This window comes from Eschrichtius robustus, chromosome X (assembly GCF_028021215.1).
Source record: "Eschrichtius robustus isolate mEscRob2 chromosome X, mEscRob2.pri, whole genome shotgun sequence".
NCBI lineage: Eukaryota > Metazoa > Chordata > Mammalia > Artiodactyla > Eschrichtiidae > Eschrichtius > Eschrichtius robustus.
The window spans coordinates 74,981,798-75,000,067 of NC_090845.1; the positions used below are offsets into that span (position 1 = coordinate 74,981,798).

Consider the following 18,270-nt stretch of genomic DNA (forward strand, 5'->3'; position numbering starts at 1 on the left):
CAGGAGGTCAAAGGGCACTGTGCTTAGTAGGTGTCCTTACTTTTCTCAGCAAAGTGATGGGGGAGAGTGAGAGGGCTAAAGGTGGGTAAAATAGTGAAAATCTGGACTAGGCTCTGAGGGGAGAGGGCACTGTCTGAGACAGTGAGGAGCTAAATGGTGATGGGTACTGAGGGTCCTGTTGGATGAGGTTGGTGCCCCCAACACTGTGGTGGCACCAGTCTGTCTGGTTGTACTGTTTTCCCAATCAGCCCTTAGTGATCCAGGTGTAGATCCCAGCTTCATCCAGGGATGGGACTTTCCTCTGTGGGTGCAGAGGAAGAACATGGCTACACGGGAATTGAAGGTGTTGGAGAAAGAGCAGTTCAGAAGATCCACCATGTGGTCTAGGACACGGAAAAGGAAGAGGGCAGAAGGGAGCTGGTAATCCCGGAAGAAACAGAGGGAACAAGGAATTGTAGGTCTCTTTTAATAGGTCAATGAGTAGGCTGGGTGGGGGTAAGAGAATGAAAAAGCTGGAAGGATCAGAGCAGATTAATGCCACTGTAAACCCATGACCTCCAGACTCAATTGGACCCCTCAACACTGCCCAGCCATCTGACCACGAGAAAGGTCACTCTCCACGGTGATTATTTTACACCTTTCCATGAGCTTTGACCCATCCCCACACTCACACCCTCATTCTCAGGAGATAACCTCACCTTGTAATTTAAAAAGTAAATAAAACCCATCAGATGGGAACTCCCAAACCTACAAATTCTCCTGCATTCACCCTCTTATTTCAAAGTGTCTCACATCCCATCTAAGGGCAATGTTTTTTACCTGTTCTCTGAATCCCATCCTCTCCAGCCTTTATCTGGACCTTGCTGCATCAATTATCCTCCTTTTCTCCTGGGAATCTTCAACCTCTCCCTCTCTACTGGCCCCTTCCCCATCAGTTGAAATATACTCTAATACAGGGGGCCCCAACCCCCGGGCCACGGATGGGTTACCGGTGCCTGTGGCCTGTTAGGAACCGGGCCACACAGCAGGAGGTGAGCAGCAGGCAAGCGAGTGAAGCTTCAACTGTATTTACAGCCATTCCCCATTGCTCCCGTTACCACCTGAGCTCTGCCTCCTATCAAATCAGTGGTGGCATTAGATTCTCATAGGAGCGCGAACTCTATTGTGAACTGTGCATGCGAGGGATCTAGGTTGCGTGCTCCTTATGAGAATCTAATGCCTGATGATCTGAGGTGGAGCTGAGGTGGTGATGCTAGTGCTGGGGAGCGGCTGCAAATACAGATTATCATTAGTGGAGAGGTTTGACTGCACAGAGACCATAATAAATCAATTGCTTGCAGACTCATATCAAAACCCTATCAGTGAGTTGCCAGTGACAACAAGCTCAGGGCTCCCACTGATTCTGCATTATGGTGAGTTGTACAATTATTTCATTATATATTACAATGTAATAATAATAGAAATAAAGCGCACAATAGACATAATACGCTTGAATCATCCTGAAACCATCCCCCCCACCCCGGTCTGTGGAAAAACTGTCTTCCACGAAACTGGTCCCTGGTGCCAAGTGTTGGGGACCGCTGCTCTAATACTTTAAAGAAATGCCCTCTTCGCTTCCACATCCCTCTGCAGGAACCACTTCTTCCCTCTTACTCTTCCCAGCTTAGCTTCTTCAGAAGCATCTGTTTGCTCTCTTCACTTTTCTGCCTTTGTCACTCTTCGACCCATTCACAAAGCTTATGGTTTACCGGGAGCTACAGACAAGTAAACTGGCAACTACAGGACAGTGTGATGAGTGCTATGGTTTTACCACTTTTCGCTCACACCTGTCACACTGTACTGTCGTTGCTATTTATCTGTCTGTATCTGTATCCTCTAGACTGCAAGCTATGAGGGCACAGATGCTATCATGGTTAGCACTATCTCCTCAGAACCCAGCACACTGGCTGGCATGTCGAAGGCACTCATTGTCTGCTGAATGATTAAATGAAACAATTTGCACTCACTCGTAAAATTAACATATTTGCTTTATATAATACAAAGCTTCCAACTTAAGGAAATTTCGGAACCTAGTTTTAGCAGTAGCATATAGGATAGGTCTGACAGTCACACTTACTGAGTAAGCTGATTTTATCAGTCCTGTAAACTATGGTCAGAAGGAGAAGGGGACATACTTCTGGAATTTAAGTGTTCAAACTGAGGAAAGACCACAGGTATAAAGACATTTCTATCGAATCAGGGGTTATGAGGAGGAAGGGGGTACCGAAATGAACCATGGTGATGAGGAAATGTCAGAACTGAAAACGTGTGCTGATATTCATTCACACCGGGCCCCCAATGGTGAGCTTACCACCACTGCTGTAGGATTGGTTACCATAAAGCCTTTTCCTCCAAGATTTTTAAATGCTTCTAAATGCTTTTCTTCTCATAGTAATATACTTTCAATTTCATAGAAATAGCTGTAAAAAAAACTACGATGATTTCAATATTCCTAGAATAAATCTGTTACGTAAGACGCAATTATTTGTTCCACTGAAAGGAAATCTTTAAGAAACCAAGATTATTACATAATTGCCATTATGTATTTTTAAAATCCATTAAATGTATTAGTACATATTGGTTAATATATTTTATTTCACCGATATTAATTTACACATATTACCATGTAGATTAAGTTAGTAACATGTTATTAAAAAGTACAGGACTGGAATTACCTGTTGATCTGAATCTGTTTTTAGTACAGACCTATCCGTAATCAAGACTGCCCTGGAGATCTGCCTGTAATGCAGAAAACAGTTAATAAGTGACTCAGATTCCATGGATAAATTTCATTTATATAGCTATACAACCACCAGAAGGCATGTTTCAAAGAACTGTTATGATAAAAGTGTCACCTCCCCAAACCAAGTCAAGTTCTGCTTTAATCTTTTCTTGGCTCATGAAAGGAGGATGTGTGACCTGGAGACAGACCCCAGCTGATGCAAAGGAGTCAACATTAGGCTAGGCTCCTCCACAAAACCAGACCTTATAAGAGAACAGTGGTAACACACTGAATGTTATCTTTGGTTTGGTATACATTTGCATCTTACTTGAAGAACAGAGTCATACAGAAGTGTCAATGTAATCACACAGATGAATTTCCCTAAGTTTCACCTTCCCTAGCAGAGTGGCTGGAGGGGTGCCTTACCTGTATTGCACATGCGAGCATGTGTTCTCAGAAAAGTAACTGTCTTCCACAAGGAAATGCTTAGAGATTATTCTCTGACCAAACTGATCTATGATTGCTTTACATCTACGAAGAAGATAAGCACAGCAAAATAGTTCTCATTAATGATTACATAATTGAGAAAATGAACATAATCAGCTACCAATCTTGAATCTAAAACTAATGTCTTAAAAGACAAGATTTTAAAATTGCCTACAATTTCACATTTTTGACACAAAACTTCACTAAACTGCAGAATATACATTCTTGTTGCTATTTTGAAGTCTTTTAAACTATAAAATAAGTATAGACTAGAACTTATTTATTTTGAATGCTTAATAATAAGAATAAAGCTAGGACAAGTATTATTCTATAAGCTTTTCTAATGTTTAGGAACATAGAAGCTTTTTCTTTGTTTAGGAAACAGGCTTTTTTTTTTTTTTTCCTTAACAGATCTAAGAAGAGAGGGAGGAAAAGTTGATTAAATATCTTGTTATATCATTCACAGCCTATAAAAGTCACTAAAGGCTTTTTATTTTTCTGTTAAGTGTCACTTTCTCTTTTGTTCAATAATAGCTATCTTGTCACACGTGTGATAATGTTTTAAACCAAAAAAACGGGATGGAGCTTCTTTTAATATCTGTTTCCACTTTACTCCAAAGGATGATCATATAAAGATTTCTTTCAAGTGCAGTTTCCAAATAAGGAAAACACTTATGCATGGACATTATCAGGTCTCTGTCATCTGATATGTGTTGGGAAAATGAATCATATAGAACCCTCCATTGACCTTCTTTCAATGTGTCTAGATAAAAGGATGAAAATTAGAATCCATCTCCTTACAGTGCCACAAGTTATAAATGTACTTTATAGGGCTCATTATCCAAACTAATGGACTAAGGGAAACATCCTTGAAATGGACTTACCAGCACTGACAAAGCCAGTATGTAATATTTCAGGAACTATAATGCAAATGCCTGCATGTTTTCTATATCTTTTTATTATGGAAATAGCACAATTTACTTTTGTCACAGCTTTCCTTTTGGGACTAGAATTATTTTATTAGAAATACACTTATGTGTTACTCCTCATAAAACGCAAGCAAATAATTTCAAACTTATGTCACATTTTAAATATACTGGTATAAATTAAAATATGTTACATCACTCTAAAAATAAGCCAAGTAAGAGCTATTTACTAGGCATAAAGGCATTAACAGTAAAATGACAAATACCCAAGGCCAATTGTGAGAGGAATTTAATGTGTATTTCCTAAAGGCAGATTATGATATGCTGATATTCTTGAATAAATGGCATGCCACTGTCATCGGGATAGACTATGATATCTCGTGATGTTAGATATACATATTTTTAATCAATTAACTACATATTAATGCATATGTTATATTACATTAATATTTACGTGATTTTCTTCCCCATCTCACCTCCATTCCACTTCCTTTCTCTTCCCCACTTATGTTTCTATGCATATCTCCTCACATTTCATTAAACTAGAGCTCTCACTTTATAAAATACTTAACTACATAGAAATAAGGTATTTATACCTATTTTCCAAAGTAAGTATTTAAAAACTGGAAGGCAAGTTACTCATTCAGTCTCCTGTTTTATTTATATATTTATTTATTTAAATTAAAAAAAAAAAATTTTGGGCTGTGCCATGAGGCTTGTGGGATCTTAGTTTCCTGACCAGGGATTGAACCCGGGCCCTGGCAGTGAAAGTACCGAGCCCTAACCACTGGACCACCAGGGAATTCTCTCAGTCTCTTGTTTAAGACATTCATATATAATTTAAAACACAAGGTACTTTGGTGAGGGAAAAGAGAAATCTGTGGATCCATCATGAAGCACTGATCCCTATTTTTCCTGGAAACACTGACAAGCCTTTTTCTTACCTTTAACTCAGAGACTATACAAAGTCAAGAGGGAATAATCTGGGCAGAAAAAAGAGGGTGTAAAAATCTTCTGTATCTTGATAGGGATTTGGGTTATACAGATTTATCATCTGTCAGCACTCAGGTAATGAGCACTTAAGATTTGGGCACTTTAGGGACTTCCTTGGTGATCCAGTGGCTAAGACACTCCCAATGCAGGGGGTCCAGGTTCAATCTCTGGTCAGAGAACTAGACCCTACCTGCATGCCGCAACTAAAGAGCCCGCATGCAGCAATGAAGATCCTGCGTGCCACAACCAAGACCCAGCACAGCCTAAATAAATAAATAAATATTAAAAAAAAAAGGATTTTTGCACTTTATCATATGTAAATATTACATCAGAAGAAAAAGCTGCAAACAAATATTAAACTCTAGTTAATGATATGCATACTGAAGTGTTTAGGAGGAATTGTACTGATATCTGGAATTTACTGTGAAATGCCTAAAAAAGGTGAATAGATGAACAGAGGGATGAATATTTGGGTAGACATATGATTAAGCAAGCATATTAAAATGTTAACTGCAGAATCTAGGTGGTGGATATATAGGTGATCATCTTGAAATTCTTTCAACATTGGCGTAGAGTTGAAAATTTTCACCATAAAATGTTGGAATCAAGTTGAGAGAGGGAGTGATGTTAGTACAAATCTTGGACTCCAGTCTAAGTCTTTGCAAAGGGCTCCCATTTAAATAAACCACACAACTAAACCTTGCCCTCAAGCTTGTGGAGAGCTCCTTGCTTGTAGGCTTCCAAACACTAATGGGGCTGCTTTGGTGGTAGTTACACCTTTGGTGACAGGCAGACATTGGTTTCAGAAATTATGGTATTAGAACTACTGAGGACCACTCAAGAGGGAAGGATGGGTGCATGGAGATTGGGGAGCTCAACTATGCAAGCACAATTTGCCAATAAATGTGCCTCTTTATGCTGAAGCTTCTGGATGAAACAGTGATTCTTAGAGGAGAAGGAGGAGAAGGAAGCAAATCAGAATCACACCTGGGGGACTTTTTCAAATTATAAGTACCCCTGGAGATTCTGATAAGCTCCCAAATCCCAGGGAAGAATCACCATGTAGTGTGCCACAGTACTGTTGTATCTTTACGCTGTGCTAGGTGGAGAAAAGTCAAGAGCTATTGCTACAGAAAAAAATATTGATTTCTGCAGAAGTTGAGGTGATGGTCAATATGCCTAGTCAGTCTGGTAGATGATAATACAACTTACCTGATAGTCTCATGCTAAAGTACTAAGGCTCTAGGCCTGAGCAAAGCTGTTCAAACCAAAATACATTTAAGTAAGTGATAAGATTTATTTTCCCCTCAGATACTTACTTACTGTCATATATTAGGCCTAATTGGGAGAACAACGAGTAAAGGAATATTGATTTAGTACCTAGACTTAGACTTTGTATTACAAAGATTAATATAAAAAATTATGACATTCAAGTAATGAAAAACAACAAAATGAAACAGTGCTGCCAGAGACATTAAAATACCCCCTTGTCCACCCCTCCCACATGAACCTGAGGAAGCCATTAAAGATTAACAACATTCTGGATTTAGTTGAGGGCCTTGCTGAGCCTCATAAATAGTAAATTGAGGAGGAACATGATAGGAATTTCCAGTTACACGGACACAATGACCAAGCTGATCATAAGAATCACTGAAGCCAGACAGAACATTTCTAGAGCTGAGCTTTCTAAATCAACAAATCACAACAGTTATTCAGTTCTTGGTTCAATGACATGAGGACATAAAGAGCAAAATGATGATAAGGAAGAAAACAATCAGCAAGATGAAAACTCTTTATCTGGAATTTGGCCCAGAAGATAAAAATAATATTAAAACAGGTATCCATTCTCTATAATCTTCAGAATTAATATCCCAACTGTTTTTATGATAAGGAATACATAAATCACATATGAAATCATGAAAAGGAAAATATATTAATTAAGGAAATTAGAAGATTCCCAATAATTGAAGGAAACAAGATAATTCCCCCTACTCACTATGCCCTTCCATACTTTCTCAAACACATTAGTTCAAATGCCACCTCTTCGATGAAACCATTCCAAAATGCTTATTACTCATTTTTCTTGGGTAAAAATCTACTCCAATAGTCTCAAACATGATTATAATTCCAAGCCTATGGTTCTCTGTTGTAATCAATCCCAAGCTCTGTATCCATAGTTTTAACTGTCTATTACCTATTTTTTCTGGATAGGTAATAGACACTTAAATCATGGCTCCTCACCTGCTTCCCCACTTGGAATCTCAGTCTCAGTTAATGGCACGATCAGCAGTTACAGAGTTTCCCTAGCTCAAAATCTCTCTTCCCACATCTAATCTGCTACTCAAAACTAGCCTCTTTTCTCCATCTCCACTGACACTGCCCTAGACTCTTGGTAAGTCTAATAAGACAATGGACTGCTAACACATTGGTGGCTCATTTGTTTGACATAAGTGTGTGGCATAACAACCATGTGCCAAGCGCCATTCTAAGAGGTAAAAGCTTGGGGGGGAGGGGTAGAGTATCAGGGAATGCTCTTTGGAGGAAGTGATACATTAGCTGCTTTTAAAGCAGTTAAAGCCAGTTAAAGCAAGTAAATAAGAAGAACATTTCAGTAGAAGGGCAGCATCTGCAGGGGTACAGAGGCAAGTAAGAGAAGTACAGGGAGGGAACCACAAGCAGTTCAGTGTCCCTGACAATAAAATGGAAGCAGAGAGAGAAGAGAGATGAACTGAGAGAGGGAGGCAAAGGTCAGACCCCAGAGTCTCATGTGTCATGTAAAAGGGTCTCAGACTTCATTCTGAAGTGACATAAAGTCACTGAAACTTTTTACATAGGGAGGGACAAAGCCAGATCTGCATACTGAACAGATCTCAATGTGTAATTATCTCATTAATTTATTTGTTCTTTAATGTCCCCCAGTAGACTCTAAGCTCCATGAGAACAAAGACCATGATTGTCTTGTTCTGTGCTGTATCTCCAGTGCCTGGCACACAGATAACAACTGTGCATGGATGACTGAATAGATGGACGGATGATAGAAGGATTCCATGTACGTGAATAGTGCAGAGACAGAAACAAAGATACAGAATCTCTGATTTAGCAGGTAAAGAATCTCTTTCCATCACAGTGCTTCTTCCAAATCACTTCCAATCACAGAACTTGATAAAGTTCACTCATCTAGTAAGTGGGGAAGCCAGGGTACAGATCCAGGCCTACCTGACCTTAGAGCCTGTAATCTTTGTACACAAGGGCAAGATTCATGTTTTATTTATCTCTTTATCCCCATAGCAACTAGCACGTGGGTTGGTGGAGGTTAAATATCTAGAATATTACCACTATCATTTTGCAAATGGGGCATACTAAAATCAGAAATTCAGCGATTTTCCTACAATGACAAATGGTATTAAGAATAAGTCACCTCATGCTTGGTCTAACATACTATTCATTACTAAATTCCAAGTACCTGGGAAAGGTAGAGTTATTCCTGACATCAGAAAAAAAGATATCTCCAAGAAATAGTAATAGCAGGAAATCTAGTAAGTGAGACAGCTGAAGTTCACAAGAACACTAGCTGAAGTAATTAGATTCAGACTACTGGTTACAGACATGTCTGGTCCAAGGTCATCCATACCCTACCCTAATATCAAATGCTACACTGCTAAATGGCCAAATCTAATGTACAGGAGTTTTACATGGTCAGCACTGCTGCAAAGAAAAAGAAAGCTGCTCAACAAGAGCATTCAGTGTCTCCAGAAACAGTCAACAGAGGGGTTCAGTATTAGAATTTAATGAGAGGGTAGAGAAAAGAACTACTGATACCCATGTCCTCTAAAAATCAGTAAAGCAGAGTCAATGGATAATATAGCCAAGAGAGCACAGTCAATGTGGATCTCAGGAGAGCAAATTAAACAAAAATGAAAAATAAGACAATACAAGTTTTTTTTATGCAAAAGAAATACTTTGAAGACCAGGTTCAAGATGGCGGAGTAGAAGGACGTGTTCTCACTCCTTCTTGAGAGAGCACCAGAATCACAACTAACTGCTGAACAATCATCGACAGGAAGACACTGGAACTCACCATAAAAGATACCCCACATCCAAAGACAAAGGAGAAGCCACAATGAGATGGTAGAGGGGCACAATCACAATAAAATCAAATCCCATAACTGCTGGGTGGGTGACGCACAAAGTGGAGAACACTTATATCACAGAAGTCCACCCACTGGAGTGAAGGTTCTGAGTCCCACGTAAGGCTTCCCAACCTGGGGGTCCGGCAAAGGGAGGAGGAATTCCTAGAGAATCAGAATTTGAAGGCTAGCGGGATTTGATTGCAGAACTTTGACAGGACTGAGGGAAACAGAGACTCCACTCTTGGAGGGCACACACAAAGTAGTGTGTGCATCGGGACCCAGAGGAAGGAGCAGTGACCCCATAGGAGACTGAACTAGACCTATCTGCTAGTGTTGGAGGGTATCCTGCAGAGGTGGGGGGTGGCTGTGTCTCACTGAGAGGACAAAGACACTGGCAGCAGAAGTTCTGGGAAATACTTATTGGCGTGAGCCCTCCCAGACTCCACCATTAGCCCCGCCAAAGAGCCCGGGTAGGCTCCAGTGTTGGGTCCTCTCAGGCCAAACAACCAACAGGGAGGGAACCCAGCCCCACCCATCAGCAGACAAGTGGATTAAAGTTTTACTGAGCTCTGCCCACCAGAGCAACACCCAGCTCTACCCACCACCAGTCCCTCCCATCAGGAAACTTGCACAAGCCTCTTAGACAGTCTCATCCACCAAAGGGCAGACAGCAGAAGCAAGAAGAACTACAATCCTGCAGCCTGTGGAACAAAAACCACATTCACAGAAAGATAGACAAGATGGAAAGGCAGAGGGCTATGTACCAGATGAAGGAACAAGATAAAACCCCAGAAAAACAACTAAATGAAGTGGAGAAAGGCAACCTTCCAGAAAAAGAATTCAGAATACTGATAGTGAAGATGATCCAGGACCTTGGAAAAAGAATGGAGGCAAAGATCGAGAAGATGCAAGAAATGTTTAACAAAGACCGAGAAGAATTAAAGAACAAACAAACAGAGATGAACAATACAATAACTGAACTGAAAAATACACTAGAAGGAATCAATAGCAGAATCACTGAGGCAGAAGAATGGATAAGTGACCTGGAAGACAGAATGGTGGAATTCACTGCTGTGGAACAGAATAAAGAAAAAAGAATGAAAAGAAATGAAGACAGTCTAAGAGACCTCTGGGACAACATTAAACACAACAACATTCGCATTACAGGAGTCCCAGAAGGAGAAGAGAGAGAGAAAGGACCCGAGAAAATATTTGAAGAGATTATAGTCGAAAACTTCCCTAACACGGGAAAAGAAATAGCCAGCAAAGTCCAGGAAGTGCAGAAACTTTCATACAGGATAAACCCAAGGAGAAACACGCCGAGACACATAGTAATCAAAGTGGCAAAAATTAAAGACAAAGAAAAATTACTGAAAGCAGCAAGGGAAAAACGACAAATAACATACAAGGGAACTCCCATAAGGTTAATAGCTGATTTCTCAGCAGAAACTCTACAAGCCAGAAGGGAGTGGCATGACATATTTAAAGTGATGAAAGAGAAGAACCTACAACCAATATCACTCTACCCGGCAACGATCTCATTCAGATTCGATGGAGAAATCAAAAGCTTTACAGACAAGCAAAAGTGAAGAGAATTCAGCACCACCAAACCAGCTCTACAACAAATGCTAAAGGAATTTCTCTAAGGGGGAAACACAACAGAAGAAAAGGACCTACAAAAACAAACCCAAAACAATTAAGGAAATGGTTAACAGGAACATACATATCGATAATTACCTTAAATGCGAATGGATTAAATGCTCCAACCAAAAGACACAGGCTCGCTGAATGGATACAAAAATAAGACCCATATATACGCTATCTACAAGTGACCCATTTCAGACCTAGGGACACATACAGACTGAAAGTGAGAGGATGGAAAAAGATTTTCCATGCAAATGGAAATCAAAAGAAAGCTGGAGTAGCAATACTCATATCAGATAAAATAGACTTCAAAATAAAGGATGTTACTAGAGACAAGGAAGGACACTACATAATGACCAAGGGATCAATCCAGGAAGAAGATATAACAATTATAAATATAGATGCACCCAACATAGGAGCACCTCAATACAGAAGGCAAATGCTAACAGCTATAAAAGAGGAAATCGACAGTAACACAGTAATAGTGGGGGACTTTAACACCCCAATTACACCAATGGACATTATCCAAACAGAAATTTAATAAGGAAACAGAAGCTTTAAATGACACACTAGACCATACATATTTAATTGATATTTATAGGACATTCCATACAAAAACAGCAGATTACACTTTCTTCTCAAGGGCGCACGGAACATTCTCCAGGATAGATCACATCTTGGGTCACAAATCAAGCCTCAGTAAATTTAAGAAAATTGAAATCATATCAAGCATCTTTTCTGACCACAGTGCTATGAGATTAGAAATCAATTACAAGGAAAAAAACGTAAAAAACACAAACACATGGAGGCTAAACAATACGTTACTAAATTACCGAGAGATCACTGAATCAAAGAGGAAATCAAAAAATACCTAGAGACAAATGACAATGAAAATACGATGATCCAAAACCTATGGGATGCAGCAAAAGCAGTTCTAAGAGGGAAGTTTATAGCAATACAAGCTTATCTCAAGAAACAAGAAAACTCTCAAGTGAACAATCTAACCTTACACCTAAAGGAACTAGAGAACGAAGAACAAACAAAACCCAAAGTTAGCAGAAGGAAAGAAATCATAAAGATCAGAGCAGAAATAAATGAAATAGAAACAAAGAAAACAATAGCAAAGATCAATAAAACTAAAAGCTGGTTCTTTGAGAAGATAAACAAAATTGATAAACCATTAGCCAGACTCATCAAGAAAAAGAGGGAGAGGACTCAAATCAATAAAATTAGAAATGAAAAAGGAGAAGTTACAACAGACACTGCACAAATACAAAGCATCCTAAGAGACTACTACAAGCAATTCTATGCTAATAAAATGGACAACCTGGAAGAAATGGCCAAATTCTTAGAAAGGTATAACCTTCCAAGACTGAACCAGGAAGAAATAGAAAATATAAACAGACCAATCACGAGTAATGAAATTGAAACTGTGATTAAAAATCTTCCAACAAACAAAAGTCCAGGACCAGATGGCTTCACGGGTGAATTCTACCAAACATTTAGAGAAGAGCAAACACCCATCCTTCTCAAACTCTTCCAAAAAACTGCAGAGGAAGGAATACTCCCAAACTCATTCGATGGGGCCACCATCACCCTAATACCAAAACCAGACAAAGATACTACAAAAAAAAAAAAAATACAGACTAATACCACTGATGAATATAGATGCAAAAATCCTCAAGAAAATACTAGCAAACAAATCCAACAACACATTAAAAGGACCATACATCATGATCAAGTGGGATTTATCCCAGGGATTCAAGGATTCTTCAATATGCGCAAATCAATCAATGTGATACACCATATTAACAAATTGAAGTATAAAAACCATATGATCATCTCAATAGATGCAGAAAAAGCTTTTGACAAAATTCAACACCCATTTATGATAAAAACTCTCCAGAAAGCGGGCATAGAGGGAACCTAACTCAACGTAATAAAGGCCATATACGACAAACCCACAGCAAACATCATTCTCATTGGTGAAAAACTGAAAGCATTTCCTCTAAGATCAGGAACAAGACAAGGATGTCCACTCTTGCCACTATTATTCAACATAGTTTTGGAAGTCCTAGCCACAGCAATCAGAGAAGAAAAAGAAATAAAAGGAATCCAAATTGGAAAAGAAGAAGTAAAGCTGTCACTGTTTGCAGATGACATGATACTATACATAGAGAATCCTAAAGATGCCACCAGAAAACTACTAGAGCTAATCAATGAATTTGGTAAAGTAGCAGGATAGAAAATTAATGCACAGAAATCCTTTGCATTCCTATACAATAATGATGAAAAATCTTAAAGAGAAATCAAGGAAACACTGCCATTTACCACTGCAACAAAAACAATAAAATACCTAGGAACAAACCTACCTAGGGAGACAAAAGACCTGTATGCAGAAAACTATAAGACACTGATGAAAGAAATTAAAGATAATACAAACAGATGGAGAGATATACCATGTTCTTGGATTGGAAGAATCAATATTGTGAAAATGACTATACTACCTAAAGCAATCTACAGATTCAATGCAATCCCTATCAAATTCCCAATGGCATTTTTTACAGAACTAGAACAAAAAAATCTTAAAATTTGTATGGAGACACGAAAGACCCCGAATAGCCAAAAGCAGTCTTGAGGGAAAAAAATGGAGGCAGAGGAATCAGACTCCCTGACTTCACACTATACTACAAAGCTACAGTAATCAAGACAATATGGTACTGGCACAAAAACAGAAATATAGATCAATGGAACAGGATAGACAGTCCAGAGATAAACCCATGCAACTATGGTCAACTAATCTATGAGAAAGGAGGCAAGGATATACAATGGAGAAAAGACAGTCTCTTCAAAAATTGGTGCTGGGAAAACTGGACACCTACATGTAAAAGAATGAAATTAGAACACTCCCTAACACCATAAACAAAAATAAACTCAAAATGGATTAGAGACCTAAATGTAAGACCAGACACTATAAAACTCTTAGAGGAATACATAGGAAGAATACTCTTTGACATAAATCATAGCAAGATCTCTTTTGATCCATCTCCTAAAGTAATGGAAATAAAAACAAAAATAAACAAATGGGACCTAATGAAACTTAAAAGCTTTTGCAAAGCAAACTACAAACAAGACGAAAAGACAACCCTCAGAATGGGAGAAAATATTTGCAAATGAATCAACGGACAAAGGATTCATCTCCAAAATATATAAACAGCTCATGCAGCTCAATATTAAAAAAACAAACAACCCAATCCAAAAATGGGCAGAAGACCTAAATAGACATTTCTCCAAAGAAGACATACAGATGGCCAAGAGGCACATGAAAAGCTGCTCAGCATCACTAATTATTAGAGAAATGCAAATCAAAACTACAATGAGGTATCACCTCACACCAGTTAGAATGGGCATCATCAGAAAATCTACAAACGACAAATGCTGGAGAGGGTGTGGAGAAAAGGGAACCTCTTGCACTGTTGGTGGGAATGTAAATTGATACAGCCACTATGGAGAACAGTATGGTGGTTCCTTAAAACCTAAAAATAGAATTACTGTATGACCCAGCAATCCCACTACTGGGCATATACCCAGAGAAAACCGCAATTCGAAAAGACACATGCACCCCAATGTTCATTGCATTTACAATAGCTAGGTCATGGAAGCAACCTAAATGCCCATCGACAGATGAATGGATAAAGAAGATGTGGTACATATATACAATGGAATAGTACTCAGCCATAAAAAGGAACGAAATTGGGTCATTTGTAGAGACGTGGATGAATCTAGGGACTGTCATACAGAGTGAAGTAAGTCAGAAAGAGAAAAACAAATATTGTATATTAACGCATACATGTGGAGCCTAGAAAAATGGTACAGATGAAGTGGTTTGCACGGCAGAAATTTAGACACAGATGTAGAGAACAAACGTATGGACACCAAGGGGGAAAAGCGGCGGGGGGTGGTGGTGGTGGTGGTGTGATGAATTGGTAGATTGGGATTGACATATATACACTAATGTTTATAAAATGGATAACTAAAAAGAACCTGCTGTATAAAAAAATAAATAAAATAACATTCAAAAATTAAAAAAAATAATAAATAAACCTTGACCTTTGGGGGAAAAAAATGAAAAGTAAGATCTAGCTGAAAATAAGTATGCATTTTGTTACATATTCCATATTTCTCCTCTCAACATTGGTATGATACTTTGATGTGTAATCACCACGCTAAACTCAATGCTATGATCACTTATGCTTCTATCAGCTTTCCTCAGTGAAAGGTGAAAAGAAAAGCACAAAAATGGCTATCAGATTTTAATCTTCGTTCATTCATTTAACACAAAGCTACTGCGTATAACGGGTGATAGGAACCTGCCTTGGTTCTGGAGATAAAGCAGTGAGACCCTGACCTTTCTTACGGGGAATTTACAATCATAAAAGGGGACCTGAGTTGGGGGGCTGGGTTCTGATCTAGTCTGTGGGATCAGGAAATAAACTTAGACCTTAGCCCTGAAGCATGCTTAGCTCTTAACTACATCGAAGACTAAAGGGGATGTCAAGTGTTCCTTATAGGAAAATTGGGGGAAAAAAGGCAATCTAAAACCATAAGGAGATAAATACAAACGTCTGCAGATTCCTTGATTAATATGCCAATTACACTTAAAATAAACGATTATTTGAGTCAACCTGGATTGCTTAAAAAGAAATGTATGCTGGATATGCCCAAATATAAACTCAAGTTTTTCCCCTCAAAAAATTATCCCTCACTTTATATTCAAGTCCTAACAAAACATCTCCTGTTACTGGTAGGTCTCTCAATTATTTGATTTTGAATGACAAAATAGTATTTGGGAAAGATACATTAGCCTGAGTCAACTTCAATCAATGTTAGCTTTAGATGTTTATAGAGACTCTTTGAGTTGATAGAATGGATATTTTAAAGAAGCAAAATTTCATAATTACTAGCAAAGATATGAATTTACAATTTTGAAGTACTGGTTGTCTCTTAAAATAAACTTTTTAAAGATCCCATACACAATTTAGTATAGTGAGAATACTGTAGATATCGTGAATATTATAAATGCAGGTCAAATTTTTAACTGTCCCACTATTAAGGAATTAAATAGTTATGGCTCGGAATAAGTTTTCCAGTATGAGAATCATATGCAGAATACAAAATGGCTGTATCTTAACCACCCCAAGATGGACAAGAAAAAAGATATTCACTGGAAAACTGAGGTTCTAGTAAAATAATAATAAACAGCATAAGTAGACATCTTGCTACTTCATTTACATTAATGAAAGTAGACACATACAAGTTGTTTGAACATTTTTTTCAATTTCTCACTGGGACTGAAGATAACCCAGTATGTGAGAATGGACTACATTTGGGCATATAAAACATTTTAAAATAACTTACTTCTAAGTGTTAAGGAAAAACTAAGTACTTTCAGTAACTCAACTGAAGCATGTCATAGCTGGGAGGAGACTCGAAAACTACTGCAGAGTCCATCTAACTCATCTTGCAGATAAGGGAACTGGCCCAGAGAAAAGTGACTTGTGTCCACTGTCACTCATGGCAGTGACAGAGTTCCATGTCTTCTTTCACTCCAGGGTTTCCTGACCATTGCATGCCTTCAGAGTCGTTAGAGAATAACTGTTATGTTTGAGGTCCTTCTACAAAGATGTAAAAGAAATGAATTAAGACCTAGAGTCCCCAGTCCATCATGGAACATAGTACCACTGGCTAAATCCTGAACTTTACCTTACAGATCAGTGTTTCTTAGTGTCATCTAAGGAGCACCTACAGTATATTCATTTGGGGGTGTTCCTTAAAACTGCAAATTCCCTGGCTCCACTCTAAGCACATTATCCAATTTCACTCTCCCAGCGTGAGGCACAGAAATGTGTATTTTTTTTTTAACAAGTTTACCTAGTGATTCATAGGCACATTAAAATTTGAAAACTACCAAACTTTGGTCGTTTAGACCCTTAGCCCTCAGCTATCTGTTGCAACTGAAATCTGCAGCAGACCACAAAGAAGAGTTCTTCTGTTCAGAGTTTGTAATAAAAACTAAGTCAAAGTTAAGGTAAATGTAGCCTTTAGTTCAACAGATGTTTTTACTGTACTAACATATCCTTTTTTTTTTTTTAAACAAACATGAGCCATGCAAATTCTTCATGTCACTAAAAGTAATGTGTAGGACTGGAATGAGGCCCCCAAAAGGTAAAAGAATCTAAGTAAATAAACACCAAACAAGCAATTCATTATCTGGCTTTCCATCATGGGTACATACTCATGCTTCAAAATGAATGCATAAGGAAAAAAGACTCTAAGAGTCATAAAGACAACTATTCCTTCATGAACCTCCACAGAGCCCTTCACGCATCAATATATGAGTATCTTGGGCCTTCAGGGTGGATTTTTTCACTGTAGATTATCATGCTTCATTTACGTAGTACCTTTCTGTTAAATTGCTAAAAGTAAATTATAAGCCTTTAAACCATGTGCCTATTTTATCTTATACTAGAGAATTACTTTTCTAAAGCAAATTCACTGTTTAACTATTACATATTCTAGTTGAATTTGTTCTCCACCATATCTTGAAATACTAGTTAGTGCATTATAACTGGCTTGTAAGAAGTTAACAGACATTTTATGCCACTTAGACTATACAGAATTACTGTAAAATGAAATAAAACAGCTTAAAATTTATATTTTTAAGCTTCCAGTTCAAGATATTAAGGTATTTTATGACCTGAAAAATACTATTTCTTTATATACCCCTAAAAACAGTCACACAAGAGATATAGTTCATTATATGCTTAAGAACATATAACAAAAAAGAAAAATACATAGCAAATTAAATAGCTCCTAAAACTAGATCCAGTTGACCCGTTTAAATTTCAATGTAAAACCCAGATATCAAAGAATACTACTTATTTAGTGTAATTTAGACAACAGCATATGCTAGTAACTAAATAATAAATCCTAGAAAAATATAGTTGAAATATAAAAATACACAGATAAACAGATTGTGCTCAGCTTTCTTTAAAAGCAGGTACATCCTTATTTCAATCCTAAACCAGCTGCAAACCTGATACGGTTGTAAAAGAATTTATCCTCAGATAACAGGGCAGCATAGTTTATGACAACAATCTACCTAAAAACTCATTAAAGTCTTTTCTCTTGGAGTGACATGCATTATCAGCAGAGATTAATCTGATGAGTCTTTAGGTGAGTTCCATTTTTAAAAATGCAATAACAGAGGGCTTTGTTGTCATCTGATGAAAATCAATTAGAGGAGGTAAGGCCATAAGGAAAACTAACA

The 18,270-nt window shown here is 38.0% G+C and overlaps 1 protein-coding gene across 1 annotated transcript in view; it reads right to left on the reverse strand.

The window, feature by feature from the left end:
- CHM (CHM Rab escort protein) overlaps positions 1-18,270 on the reverse strand; it is a 188,622-nt gene that overhangs the window by 47,443 nt on the left and 122,909 nt on the right. Inside the window, exons 10-11 of the mRNA XM_068533890.1 lie at positions 3,188-3,292; positions 2,715-2,778 (exon numbers count right to left, since the gene is read on the reverse strand). Coding sequence (XP_068389991.1) covers positions 2,715-2,778; positions 3,188-3,292 — 169 coding nt within the window. The remainder of the gene's footprint in view (positions 1-2,714; positions 2,779-3,187; positions 3,293-18,270) is intronic.